At 39.5% G+C, this 15,213-nt stretch overlaps 1 protein-coding gene across 2 annotated transcripts in view; it reads left to right on the top strand.

Annotated features, from left to right (window-relative positions):
- CNTNAP5 (contactin associated protein family member 5) overlaps window positions 1-15,213 on the top strand; it is an 831,834-nt gene that overhangs the window by 204,756 nt on the left and 611,865 nt on the right. For both annotated transcript variants that reach the window (XM_054699622.1, XM_037523193.2), the window contains exon 3: window positions 12,248-12,441. In XM_054699622.1, coding sequence (XP_054555597.1) covers window positions 12,248-12,441 — 194 coding nt within the window. The remainder of the gene's footprint in view (window positions 1-12,247; window positions 12,442-15,213) is intronic.

Genomic DNA, 15,213 nt, shown 5'->3' with positions numbered 1-15,213 from the left:
AGCTTGAACAAATTTCATAAGCTTGGAAAATATTAATTATTGAAAGTAGGCACATGGAGAGTGAGACCTGGCATTATTTCTGTTTCTTGAATAGTGTGGTGGTTACAACAATGTTTACCTGTAATAATTTATTAAGCTAAATACATATTTTGGGAGATTGTTCTGGATCTATGTTACATTTTACTTTAAAAAAAAAAAGATTTCAATAAGAACTTTTACCTACATAAAAGGAAACCCTCAATGTTCTATTGTTGACGGATTCAGTGTAACAATGTCCTCCTCAGAACACACATCTTTCAAAGCTAACAACCTGCCCAATATAAAGAGATTATGCCTCTGATCACTTGCTTTTAAGCCCTCAAATTGTGATTCCTCAGAATAACAATATGATGGGCATCACCTAGGAACTTGTTTAGAAAATATAGGTAGGGCCTCCCCTGGTGGTGCAGCAGGTTGAGCGCAGCACTGTGAAGCTGTCCGCAGACTCTGCAGCGCCGGTTGGATCCCGGTCAGCCGGCGAGGGTCCCACATAACGCATCAGACCTCTCCTGCCTCGCCTGCTGCTCCCCTCAGCAGTGTATTTCATCAGTCTGCCTGTTCTGTTCCCCGCTCTGTCTCTGGTGAATCCTCTCACCCTCCCGTGCATCTGGCCTATACTCCGGTTCTTGTATAAAATAAATGGAAAGAAAGAAAGAAAGAAAGAAAGAAAGAAAGAAAGAAAGAAAGAAAGAAAGAAAGAAAGAAAGAAAGAAAGAAAGAAAGAAAGAAAGAAAGGAAAGGAAGGAAGGAAGGAAGGAAGGAAGGAAGGAAGGAAGGAAGGAAGGAAGGAAGGAAGGAAGGAAGGAAGGAAGGAAAGGAAGGAAGGAAGGAAGGAAGGAAGGGAAGGAAGGAAGAAAGAAAGAAAGAAAGAAAGAAAGAAAGAAAGAAAGAAAGAAAGAAAGAAAGAAAGAAAGAAAGAAAGAAAGAAAGAAAGGAAAGAAAATATAGGTGGCCTAGATTTGTCCCTGAGTCAGAAACTCAGTCAAATCTAGACAGCCCTCTTTTATCAAGTTCCTCAAGCTACCATGATGTTCTAAATACTGTTTAAGGTTTCAAAACACTTGGAGGACCTGGGATCACCCAACCATTCCTCTCCTACAATATTGCCATTTTTCTTCCATGTCTAATTAGCCACAGCTTGTCACTACGCCCACTTCTGATACCAGATACAGCTAAGGGACGTGGAAATACATTTACCCAAGTGACTAATATGGTCTTAGACTATCTGTTATGGAGTAAGAGAACAATAATCACCCCTTTCTCTTGCTATTTCATTGGATTTTGTTTTACATCTTATACTCAAAAGAGTAATTTCCTGATGAAATTTTGAACTGATACTCTTATGGATATAGATGTACCCAAGATGAAGCTAATGAAGTGACAAAAGAAAACTCTTCTTTAAATATTTCCATGCTCATGACCTATGAGTTTACATAGTATCTTATTTGATCCTTGGTAAAGCAGACACTAACTATAGTATTTTTATAACAGTAGAGAAATTACTTGTTAAAGTCACAGAGTGAAAAGTGACTCTTTCAACTCAAACTCCAGATTTAGACTGAGCACTATCTTTCAAACAAAATTGCCCCAGGAAACCAAGTTAAATGTGGCATTTCAACTGTGAGAAAGTATACCGCTCACGAGAGGAAAGTTTTTAAGTGGTAATGCTAACAATGTGATATCTGCCGTTTTAAGTGACTTCCAATGTCACTTCTCCATTTTCATTCAAAAGTCTTGGGAGAATATTTTTTTCTTCTGTGCCTCAAAATAAAAAGGGTGACTTATCTTGCTGTTGAATCTTCATGGAAGATATTCAACAATTACGTATCTATTAAATGAGGAATAGATAATCCATTAAAATTCCCCAAGCCCGAGAAGCTGATGGAAGAGTACTGATTTGCCAAATTAAAATAGCACTCGACTGCTGTCATTTTACAAGAGAAAGTCTAGAGCTGTACAATCCAATAGAAATGTCCCTACCCAGATAGAAATGTTCTATAGCTGTGCTACCTAATAAGGTAGCCACTGATGACACGTGACTATTGAATGAAGCTATTGCTATTGAGGAACTGATTTTTGAATTTAATATAAGTGAAATAAAATTTAAATAGGCACATGTGATTAGTGGCTTTTGTATTGAAGAGTGTAATTTTAGAACATTTTCAGGTTTTGTATACTTGACCCTCCTACCTAAGTTTCCAAAATGTCGGGATGTTTTTATGGCCATATGAATTCGCCCTTGGACTGCAAGAGCCATAAATGAGAGATCCTTGGAATTGAAATCTGAATTTCCTAAATCCAAATGGCTTCGTGCTGATCTCCTCACTTCAAGTGTAACTTGTGAATTGTGAAATGAACCTCAGGACATCCTTTCCGATTTTGTGAGGTCCTTAATGGCTCCACTTTTCACAAGGGGAGATACTTGATGTAGGTTGTCACAGCAAAACTGTCTGAGTAATGAGCATCAAACTCTCCAGAGTGATAATCCAGTTCTTTCCTATAAATGCAGACAGACACATGGGTGAGTGGCCAAGAGAAGCAGTTGGTGCCTATATCCTGGCATTTCACCATTTCAGTGCAAGGACAGCATCCTACAAGCAGAACTGATTCCTGTTGAAATGATTTGGGGGAGAGAGAGATCTCTGAAGCCAGGCTATGAAAGAAATCAGGAGGGAAACTCACAAAACATGTGGCCTCATCTTGTCTACTTCCCTTGATGCCAAAAAGAAGTTCTGGAATGCATTGCATCACGAATAATAACCATGCCTTGAAACAATGGGATCTAACTTGTTCTATGGATTGAACTGGTTGAGATGGGGAGAGGGGTGTGGTATTTTCTCAGGCAAGAAGACTTCTGCTCGACCAAGGGCAAATCTTGGAAGAAGGGGACAGGAACCTGAGGACCTTCAGAAAAGAATGATCTCCAACAATAGTGGCTACACTTTCCCTTCTCCAGTCAAGGGCTTTCTTTCTAGGCTTTTTAAAATCCACCATGCCTTCCAGCAGTCTTTAATCAACACATGGCATCATTGGTGTATTAAACTCCAGTTTCCTCCTTTCCTGCTTCTATAACACTATGGCACATGCTATACTGGTGGGACTAAGTTTACGCACAGAAATAACTGACTTGCAGGTGCACATTGGACAGACTCTTCTTTCTTGCATCATCTCCATTGCCCTCACCAGGTTTTCTGGCATCAATTCCCAAAGTAACTAAATGCACTCAAATTCATGCCTGGTAACCAACTTCCTGTGAACCTAAACTAAGTCACACACAGAATGCCACTCGCCTCAAGCATTGCTCTTGAGGCAGCCTCAGTGATGATAAATGGGCCTGATTCAGGTCACAACTCTCCCCTCTTTGGCATGAATCTCTCCTTAGGAACCTTTTTGTTCTTTTCTGAAAAATGGCCACAAATAGGGCCATTCCAGTTTTTCCTACAAGTTATGTATATGTGTGTGTATATATGTATACACACACACATATGTATGTATGTATTATATTTGGAACCCATAATTTGTTTGGTCAAGTTTGCACTTACTTTTCTCCCCAGGAAGATCTTTATCCCCTAATAAATGTGTAAATAGAGGTGTAGAAGCCTTGGCCAAGTCCAGATGGCTGTACCAATTCCCACGGCACCTGTCCAGTAGCAGGAGGTTGATGCCCAGTATTCCAGTGACAGCTACCCGCCGCTGAATTCCCCTGCCCAGCCACAGGTCCTGTCCCAAATGAATGATAATACCTTCTGACTGGAGGAGCAGGAAACCCACCTGAATCCTGTCAGTATGTTTCTGAATGTTGTCACACTTACCATTGTTGTATAATGTTAAATATGTATGGTTTTGCCATTCCGCTTTCCTTGTTATACCATTTATAGGTAGCTCTGAACCTGAAAATCTGGAACCTTTGCTTATATAGGTATCAGATGTTTAATAATTAAAGATGCAACTAGTCATTCAAGTTAATCAGCTAGTCTTTTGTGCAACTGTATTTATGACCTCTTGGGGTCTCGTGTAAAACTAGGAGGAAGTGCATGCTTCAGAAACCAGTTCCCTGTAGGGTTTATTTTAGTGTGTGTGTGTTTTTTAAATAATCGGGGTATGTTCTTAAAACAGAATAGGAGTGAAAATGCTGTGTCTGTGACTGTTTCGGCTCTTGTAGCTCCTATACTAAATGGACACTTGTTATGAGTGATGCTTGAAAAATATTGTTTAGCAGAGACCTGTATATTCTCATTTTTGTGACCCTAACTTGCCAAATACATTTCCAGTGTGTGACATCAATCAATTCTCATTTCCTTTTCTGAGTTAATAGTAGAAATAATTGTAGAAACTGATGAATTTCTGCAATTTTTACCAGTTATTCCATTTCATAGGTAAAGCCTACCCCCAATGCGTGAAGTCAGAAATAAATATTGTGGTGTAGAGGGCTGAGCAGGGAACTGAGTGGGTGTCAGGAGACCTGGGTCTCTTGTCTCCCTTTAATCTTGGTTTGGAAATCTCCATAACAACCATTTTCTGCTTGCTTAGACATTGGTCACTGATAAAACCTCAGGTGGGGACAAGAAATCAGAACCGAGTTGGAGAGCATTCTCTCAGTATATCACTTGGATAGGCTAGTTGGCCCTTTGAAGAAGTTTATTTTCTAGTAAATGAAAATAACAAGAGTATTGCTGATTGCTATGAGAATCACGAGACAGTGAAAAAAAATGTGAAGTGTGAATTATGTTTCCAGTGAGAATTTCTAGTAAAAGGAAGAAGGTGCAATCAGGTTAGAGTCCTCTATGCTATTGAGAGGCAATGCAGCTGGGTGATTAAGAGCTTAGTCTCTGGGTTTGGTTTGCTGGGTTTGAATCCCCTGTTCTGCTACTTACTGGCTGTGTGCTCCTGGAAATTCTGCTCAACCTTTCTGATCTCAGTTTCCCTACTTACACAATGGGCACAGTTGCACTCATCATGCAGAGTGTAGGGTAAGGTAAAAGGTGTCAGGCTTTTCTGCCCTTCCGCCATCAGGATAGATGATGGATCCTTGTCTTGAATGCATGCCTGATGGCGGGCACCTGGAATAGGGTGTGGGCATAGGTAGATGGGATTCAGCTGAGCTAAGACTGTGCTTTTAAGGGCGGCGTCACGGGGGGACGCCAGCAGCACCAGTAGCAGCAGTAAAAGCCAAAGCCGAAGCTGAAAGAAAAGCCAAGAAGCAGCAGAACCAACGCCAGAGAGCCCAGATAGAGTGAAGACTTGCTGGGGGCTGGGAGGCCTGCCAGCCTCCCAGCCCCCCAGCCTGCACCCCTGCCTGCCATATGCCTGGTGAACCCCAAATAAAAAACCTGCAAAACTACTGAGGACTCTGACTCCTCCTTTACCCGGTCTGCATGGGATCACAAAACCGGCACTGTGCCCAGTTCCTGCCTTTACACAGAGCCTTTAGGATAATGAGTGAGACCATGTCTGCCTCGTGTCTAAGGCAGACTGGAAAAGGGCTATCTAACTGTTAGCCAATATCTAATCGATAGCTGTCTGTGAATGAATGAACACTCCATGGACCATGGGTGTATGGAATGGGGACAGTGAGGAGGAGCTAAGTGGCTAACTGGGGATAAAAACATCCAGCAAGAGTAAAGATGGATATTTCAAAGTTCCTTGCCAATTGCATTTCTGACTCTAAGTATCGTCCATATTTGAGTGTGGGGAATTGGGGATTAAATTGCAGAAGTGTGTCCATCTTTTGAATCAGGGATAATTTCCTGCAGTTAATTTTTTGCTTTTATTATTTAAAAATGGCAAGTTGACTTCAAGCTAACTCAGACCATTACATATACAAATAATCCAACTCTTATCAGTAAAATATTAGCACTGAAATCTTAGCAAGCATCTTACCCATGGTTTCTCAAACCAATCAGCATGTCATAAGTGTCAAAATAATACAGATTCCCAGATTAGGCTCTTAAATATCAAGGAATGAGTCAAGAAATTTGTGTTTGTGGTCATTACAATCTTTCCAGGTGCTTCTGATGATTAAGCACACTTAATATTTTAGTTAAGGGCCTCCCCTGGTGGCGTAGCGGTTGAGCGCTGGGCTGCGAGGCTGCCCGCAGCCTCTGGAGCACCAGTTCGTTCCCTAACCGCCAGCGAGGGTCCCACAAAAAAAAAAAAAAAAAAAAAAAAAAGGAAGAATTTAGTTAATATATCCTAGGAGCAAGATCATCAATCAGGTGTCTTAGGTTTCAGGACAGAATCTCTTACTCCTCTTTCTCCTCAAAAGTCAAATAATGCAGGATGTAGGTATGAGACCATAACTTCTATATAAAACAGGTTTGAAAAAAACTTTTGGAAAATTCTATATGACCAAAAAATGTAAGGTGAAATTATTTTTCCTTTAAATTAAAAATTTTCCTATAAAATTTCCTGATTTTTTTTAAATTATACTGCAGGATTTGTGGCAATTGTAGTTAATAATCATTGCTACCAAGGCCACGAATACAGATTGTACTTACTGTCTTAGTTAACACCTTCACCTTGCCAAATACATGTATCTGTGTGAGTTACATCCCCAATGTAGAAAATAATTCAGAAGCAGACAGAGAGTGTGGGCATTGCGTATCTTTAGAGCAACTGCAAATATATCTTCAGGCTACTCATCATTTGTGAAAACACATTTATTGTTCGGTGGAAGGAACAAAGTGTTTGCCATAGCAACCATGGCAACCTGGGTGTCCTGCCTATTAGCTGTAATGCAGGGAGCATCTTCAACAGCAGGGAAGGAGTCCTTGGCAATTATCACCCAGGGAGTGTCCTTCCACTGCGAGAGTTTGGGCTGAAGCTCCTGGGCTGGGAAAATTCTTCACTTGATGTGCTAATGAATGTGAACAGCAACAATTCCATTTTGGTTAATTTCAGGGGGATTATTAAACTACTGTTCATTTAAGGACAATATGCTTGCTTTAACAAATTTAAAGAAATATCTAGAAGACAAACTTTTTTTTTTGCCAGTATTATTGAGAAATAATCAGCATACCTCACTAAGTTTATGGTGTGCTGCAAGATGGTTTTGTTCACAAATGTGTGAAGTTTGCCACAGGAGATTCCTCTAACACCCATCTACTCACAGAGACTTCTTGACGACCTTCTTCCTGTTTCCCTTTCTATCCTCCTTTGCTTCTGATAACCACAAAGCTATTCTCTTTTCCTATGAGTTAGCTTTTTAAATTATCTTTGTTGTTTGTGTGTTCAGACGCCACACATGAGTGATTTCTCACAGTAATTGTCTTTCTCTGTCTTGTTTATTTCACTTAGTCTACTGCCTTCAATACCTATCCACATGGTCATTAATGGTAAGGTTTCCTTATTTTTCTCTTTGAACTGAATAATATTCTCTTGTACATATGTATCACAGTGTCTTTTTTCCATTTGTCCATCGATAGGCACTTATACCTTGGCTGCCATAAATAATGTTGCTATAAATGTGAGGGCACAGAAAGCCTTTTGAGTGAGTGTTTTCATTTCCTTTGGCCATACACCCAGAAATGGAATTGTTGGATCATGTGACAGTTTTATTTTTAATTTTTTAAAAACCTTCATACTAGTTTCAATAGTGACTGAACCAATTTATAATCCCACCAACAGCACATAAGGACCCTCTTTTCTTCATAACAGTCACTTTTTAAAGATATTGGTTTAGTTTGGCTTTTGGTCAGTCATTTATTATTTTATTCTTTGAAAAATGAGGGGAAAGTTCCTTGTCACTTTATTTCTTTCTCCCATGTTCAACGTAAATTGTTGGCATATAAGACTATGAGAGGGCCCTACCCTGGTGGCGCAGGCGGTTGAGCACCACCATGCAGTGAGGCTGTCCACAGCCTCTGCAGGACTGGATCAATCCCAGCCAACAACCGGCGAGGGTCCTACATGGGGCAGCAGACCTCTCCTGTCTCGCCTGCTCCCCTCGACAGTGTACTTCGGTCAATCTGCCTGTTCTGTTCCCTGCTCTGTCTCTGGTGAGTCCTCTCACCCTCACCACACATCTGGCCTGTGCCCTGGTTCTTGTATAAATAAATGAATAAATCTTTTAAAAAAAAGACTATGATAGGCATAATAACGATACATGAAGGAAAGCTAAAGTTTGAGTAGGAAGACTAGTTGTGGACAATCGGGGATAATAAAGAAGTAGTTAAGATTTGGGATTTTTAATTTCAAAAACAATATGGTTACATAAAAAGATAGAAATCCTATAATATACAACCAACTTTCAAATTGGTATATGTATTCTTTATTGGTAAATCACATAAATATGAGTAATAAAAATTGTAGTTTACAAAATGAAGTCTTTCAATAGTAGAAATAGATGCCATAGGCAAGAAGCATGCAAGGAGAGAATCACTGTTGCTTTCACTGTTCAGAAGAAAGGATCACACAAATTTCTTTCCTACTGTGTTTTAAAATTTTTGAGGAAAATATTGTTTATACAACATAATTTTTCTTTTTTTAAAATGTATTTATATTTATACAAGAGCTGGGGTACAGGCCAGAGGCATGGGAGGGTGAATGGACTGACCAGAGACAGAGCAGGGAGCAGAACAGGCAGACGGACCGAAGACACTGCTGAGGGGAGCAGCGGGCGAGACAGGAGAGGTCTGCCATGCCATGTGGGAATCTCCCTGGCTGGCCGGGAATAGAACCCGCGCTGCCAGGCTGTGAACAGATTTACAGCGCTATGCTCAACCTGCTGTGCCACAGGGGAGGCCCAATTTTTCTTTTTTACTTAAGAAGAAAAAGAACTCATGAAATAAACAGGAAAAAATGAGTAGAAATAAAAGGTGAGTTCAGAATAATTTTAGATTTTCTATAAACATGAAGTCTTCTTAAGTTTCTTAGTTTTGAGAAACTGGGGAAAGGTAGAGTGGATTTGGGTTTGGGATTTGTTGAGGAAGATGTTGAGAGTTGATTGATAAAAACATTCTGGATCTGCCATCTCAGAATGTCTTTTTCCTTGCCTGCTCCTAGTGCTTTCCTCTGTATTGATATTGGGATTTTAAAAACTTTTTTTCTGTTACGTGACATCTCAGGTAACTATGCTTGAATCATAAGTGTTGATGTTCAAATCTTGCTGGTTCTCAGTTTCCTCAACTACATTATGGGAATTTACTATACATATCACAGCAAGTTGCATTGCATTAAAGTAGGCTAAACTGTGGTTTTGCATAGATTCCTCTGTATAATTGTTTAAGCACAATGAGTATGTGGTTCCCCGCCATGTGTAGTTTAGGGCAGGTGTGTGTAGATGAATGCTCGATGCCATGTGATGATGCAAAGACACAGGATCTTCCCTTACTGTGGTTCTGTAATCACTGAGAGTCTTATTGGCAACTGCATCCATCAGTTGTGGAAGGAAAAATCAACTGGATAAGAGACATGGTGACCAGCAAGTAGCATATATTCTTCCCACACATTTTTATTCATGTGAACTTGCTCACATGTCCCTAGCTCTAATCATATGGGGAGCTGAAAATGTAATAAAACCATCATCCCATTTAAGTCCCATTGCTACAGACAATAGAAAATGGACATTAGTTAATATCAGCAATATCTGCCACTATATTTATGTTTTTCAAAACATTTAATAAAAATACATTACATAGGAAGTGACAACACATTCTTTTTCTCTTTTTCTCTGCGTTTGAAATTTCCAAGCAGCGTGGGGAAAAAAAAAAAAACCACAAACTGTCACACAAAAAAATATTAAGCATACACTATTTATTTGGAGAAAATCAACATACAACTTACAGGATGTGCCATAGGTCAAAATAAAAAGGTAATTTTTTTTATTAGCTCCTCTACTTTAAAATTTCAATTAATTCACCTGTCACATGGCCTGAACTTAATAATCTTTTTTTTTTAGATTTATTTATTTATTTATACCAGCACTGGGTACAGTCAGAAGCACGGGAGGGTAAGAGGATTCACCAGAGCCAGAGCAGGGAACAGAGCAGGCAGACTGATGAAGGACACTGCTGAGGGGAGCAGCGGGCACAGCAGAAGAGGTCTGCATGCCATGTGGGACTCTTGCCAGAGGCCGGGGATCGAACCGGTGCTGCAGGGGCTGCAGGCAGCTTCGCAACCCAGTGTTCAACTGCTGCACCATTGGGGAGGCCCTGAACTTAATAATCTTCATAAAGGTTGAAGTGCTTAAGAAAATGTTCAGTTTCATCCCATTTCCGTCCATGTGCAAGGACATTTGTCAATAGCTGACATTCAGGGTTCAGAAATTTTCTAAACTATGGGATCAGTAAAAATGAATATTGAAACAAAACAATCAGTCAAAACCATCCAGTAATAAAGCCTAGAAATCTGTATGTAAAATTAAGGATGCCAGAGGCGGATGGGACTGGTGGAAAGCAAGGATGGGGGCCCAGTGGACAATAGTGGAGGACAATGGGTCTTTGGCGGTGGATGCGATGTGGTGACATACATATAAGGTGGTGTGATCCTATACCTCTGAATTGCATTCAATATTGCAAACCAGTGTTACCTCAAAAAAATTAATATTGACTTTTTTATTCCCATGTGAAATGAAAATAGAAAATGTAGGCCATAAGTCTTCCAACTAAGCAAAAACTAACACAGATATCCTATAAATTCCGGTCTGTCAAATAATGAAATTCTAGGACCCAAAATCAATGTTCCATGTTAGAACATTCCTGTGTGTCAAGTATACCAAACCATATGAAATTCATGAATGTGGCACACTTATTCCTGTGTCCCTGAGACTTTGCATTCATTATTCTGAGACTCTGAATAAATTCTATCCAACTTTTTATCTATCCAGCTTTCTTCACCTGGGAAATGGTATGCCTGCTATAGGTTCAAGTCTTCCATCACTGTCCTCAGAAGGCCTTTTTGATCACCCACTGAGGCACTTTGTCCTCGCTGTTCCTACTGTGCCTTGTGTTTGCCTTTCTTGCACAGCACACTACACATTTTTGTTTACATGTCTTGCTTTCTTCAACACCCAGCATGCTCCTATTGCTCCGTGGACATCTGCTGAGTGAATGAATGTTAACCTCTCAAAGGCAGGTCCTTGGTCTTTCATCTTTGCATCCACAACAAACTAAGCCATGCTAGGCTCATACAATGTTAGAGTTTTGCTGCTACCCAAAAGTAGAACATTCCTATAAAACCTTTGTAAGTTGAAATGAAGTAAAGTGAAGAAGCAATTGTTATTAGTTTATATGAAAAAAGTGAGCATTTCCAAAACAAATAGAAAACTTCTAAATCACACCAAATCACGAGACCAAAAATAACACTCCTAAATTGTAAAAGCAGAAATCACATGGTACATACACAACCTGTGTAAAGCAGTTGTCAGGGAAGGAGATTGATGGGGTGTTCTTGCTGCTTGGGGTGCAAACTGACTCTAGAAAGGCTGCTACAAAACAATGCTTAGTGCTATTTTCACTTTCCTTAAAGCAGATACAAATATAGGCCTTTCTCAAAAGTACGGTGCTATAACATGAATTTGTAGAAAAGGGGATGCATGCAGTCGGAAAAAGAGAAGAAATATAAGATAGAGTTAGAAACTTGAAAGATAGAAGAAAGGGGTTACGGTGCACCCTATGAAGCTGCTCACAGCCTCTGCAGTACGACTTCGATCCCCAGCCAGAGAGCTACCCACATGGTACAGCAGACCTCTCCTGTCTCGCCCGCTGCTCCCCTCAGCAGTGTATTTCAGTCAGTCTGCCTGTTCTGTTCCCTACTTTGTCTCTGGTGAATCCTCTCACCCCCTGCACCTCTGGCCTGGACCCCAGCTCTGTATGCATAAATAAATAAATCTTTAAAAAAAATAAAAGAAAGATAGAAGGGAATTACTTGTCAGGCAAAGGATAAGTCATGCTACAAACTAACATTGCAAAAGGATTAAAAACAAAGCAAATTCCATTAGATAATCAAAAGATAGACACGGTGATGACTGAGTAAAGATGAAGAATTGTAATGGGAAAAAACATTCAAGATGAATTGTAAGCTACTAATGGGAGTCAGATGAAGGGACAGGATAGAAGTTGGGCCAAAGTAGTACCAGGGACTGAAGAACAAGGTCAGGGCATATGTGGGGGAGGGCGTCTTAATTGTGCAGTGTTTCTTCTCTCATCGAGAGTTGAATGCTGTGACTATGTGAGGTGTTACTACAATACAACTCTCTCTGATCTTCCAGGAACCGGTGGTTGGTCCCCAGCAGATTCCAATGCTCAACAGTGGCTCCAGATGGACTTGGGAAACAGAGTGGAGATCACAGCGGTGGCCACACAGGGTCGGTATGGAAGCTCTGACTGGGTGACGAGTTACAGCCTGATGTTCAGTGACACAGGACGCAACTGGAAACAGTACAAGCAAGAAGACAGCATCTGGGTAGGACAGCTTTTCTCTTCAGTTGAATGAAACCTTATGTGATAATGATAACCAATGAACGTTCCTGTCATTTGCTTAGGCAAATGATTGTTAGTAGCTTAAAATATGCAATAATTTTGAGATCCATTCAGAAAAAATTAGATGACACATAAGTCCTATTTCCAGCATGACTTCCATTCCTAGTAAAATCAGTAGGCTTGTTATAAAAATTAACGTTTCTGGTAACTTCATTGATTCACTAACTGGGCCTCTGCACAGAAAAGTAGAGTACAGGAGGTTATTATTAATGAGAATGTATTGATTTACTGAACACTGATTCATTTACTTACATATCAGCTCATTATACATATCAGGTATTTTATATAACTGGTCATGACCCATGGACTCAGTTGTGTAAGTTAATCAAAGTCTAATTTGTGACTCTTTCCTTGTGAATCTGTAGTCTAATCTGAGGTTCAAATCACAGTCCTTAACAGTCTGCATTCAAGATCTGAAAACAACTGAAATTCTTAAAAATATAAAGAAAGTATAAAATTCAGAGTCAATCAATCATTACCCACAAGCTTCAGCTGGGAGTAAAGGACTGTTTGCTCAAAGTTGTGAAAAGAACTTTCCTTCCCCTATGAGGGCCTCCCTGGTGGCACAGGGGTTAAAGTCGTAATGCTATTAAGATATCCTCAGCCACTGATGAATGAGTTTGATCCCTGGCCAAGGAACTAATCCACATGGTGCAGCAGACCTCTCCTGTCTTGCCCACTGCTCCCCTCAGCAGTGTATTTCAGTAGATTCACCTGTTCTGCTTCCCCTTCTGTCTCATCTCTCTCACCTCTGATCTACACGCCAATTCTTGTATGCATGGATGAATAAAATAAATCTTTAAAAAAAAATTTTGTTCCCCACTCCCCGTTTTTCAACATGAAATAAATGATAAAATAAATATATACATATGATATATCAGTTAGAAATATTTTCTTTTTTTAATAGAAAAGATATAAAGTGTTCAAAAACATATTTTCAGAAACAACAATTTATTTTTTTCCTATGAAATCCTTTATCTATATTGTTCATGTCTAAATGCAGTTTTGGAGGTAGGGAAGGAAAAAATAAGATTTGGAATGTGTAGAATGAAATATATTTAATTTGGAAAATAAAAGACTTCTCCAAATTGGGAACAAGGAAAGAGAGGAGGAGGCAGAGAGTATGAGGCAGCTGAATTAGGCTTCGGAAACTCATGCACTGAATAAAATATTTTTTTTTAATTTTGTATCCTTTCACTTTAAGGGGGAAAAAAATCACCAAATAGCTATTTGCTTCTAAATGTACATAAAATGTGAAGATTTGGCAATTGATAACATAATCTTTTCTTCTCATAATTTCCCTAATTGGTTTCCCCTTAAATCAATGCCAGATAAGATTTCAAATCATTGATGTTTGCATATATATTTTTCAATGTTGGTCCCACTTGGTTGGGAAAGACATATATATTTTATACTCATTGCCATCTGTTAATTGCCTACCTATTACTATTTCTAATTAAAAATAACAACAGTCTTAAAATTAGTTATGACAAGTTGAAAATTGAGAATATTATTATTGTCATCTTTAAGAGTATAATATTAGGTCACAATATTCATGGAGAGCATGGATTATCTTCATTTGAAAAAATTGTCTTTTGGGGACAATTGTATTTGTTTTACTGAATTTAGAAGCCCCTATATAGATTTTTACAGGTTTTTGATTTACTTTGTTTTTAATTTGAAGTGAGAAAGAAGCACATCTTCCATTTCAGTGACCAATTTTAAGATTTTATTTTTATTGTGGAGGGACAAAGAGATGTAGGATTATTTATTTTCTTTGGCATTTTCAATCAGACCTTTTTTTTTTTTCCAGATTGAATTGCAGCTTTGAGTTATTTTGTCTAAATTTTTTTAAACCCTGAGTTCCATTTTCTTTAGAAACGAATGATCTGTTTTCAGCCTTCCTCTGGAACAGGCTGTATTTCAGGGATTGACTATTACTCTGGGCTTGTGAATAGCTGGAATCAGACCTACTTTATTCCCATGCCCTAGTGGTTTACTTGTGTTTTCAAATAACTCCAAGTCTCTTTAAAGGCAGGGACTTATCTTGTAGGTCCTGGCAGCCTTCATGCTGGAAGAAATTAACAGAAATTAATTTGAGGGTAGTAATTGAAAAAATGCAAAGGGCTTCCAGAATTGGGAAGGATAAAACTATCCACATCCCTGTCTCACCCTCAAAACCATGTTGCCTTTCTAGGGAGGTAAAAGACGCCAGTGAGTGGCAGGGAACAGTGTTATTGGTGTCTCCTGAGCACCTGATGATACTTGCAAGTACTTAAGAGAAGCAGCAGCTTTGGTATCCACCTGTCAGGTGAAAACCCTAGGAGGAAAAAAGATTTGTGTAGGGAATATCAAAATGTTCAGTTTAAAGAGTAAAATATAGGCCCCCCTAATGGCGCGGGTGGTTGAGGGCAGCACTGTAAAGGTGTCCGCAGCCTCTGCAGCACAGGTTTGATCCCATCCTGGCTGGCCAGGGAGATACCCATGTGGAGTGGCGGACCTCTCCTGTCTGGCCCGCTGCTCCCCTTAGCAGTATATTTTGTCAGTCTGCCTGTTGTGCTCCCCACTCTGTCTCTGGTAAATCCTCTCACCCTCCCACGCATCTGGCCTGTATCCCAGTTCTTGAATAAATAAATAAATCTTTTAAAAAAAATTAAAAATAAAGAGTAAAATATAGTAACCTTGGGAATGATCA

Source organism: Talpa occidentalis, unplaced genomic scaffold (genome assembly GCF_014898055.3).
Source record: "Talpa occidentalis isolate TD23 unplaced genomic scaffold, MPIMG_talOcc4v2.1 talOcc4.3, whole genome shotgun sequence".
NCBI classification, from domain to species: domain Eukaryota; kingdom Metazoa; phylum Chordata; class Mammalia; order Eulipotyphla; family Talpidae; genus Talpa; species Talpa occidentalis.
Note: the sequence above shows the minus strand (reverse complement) of the source record. Positions and strands in the feature narration are given on the sequence as shown.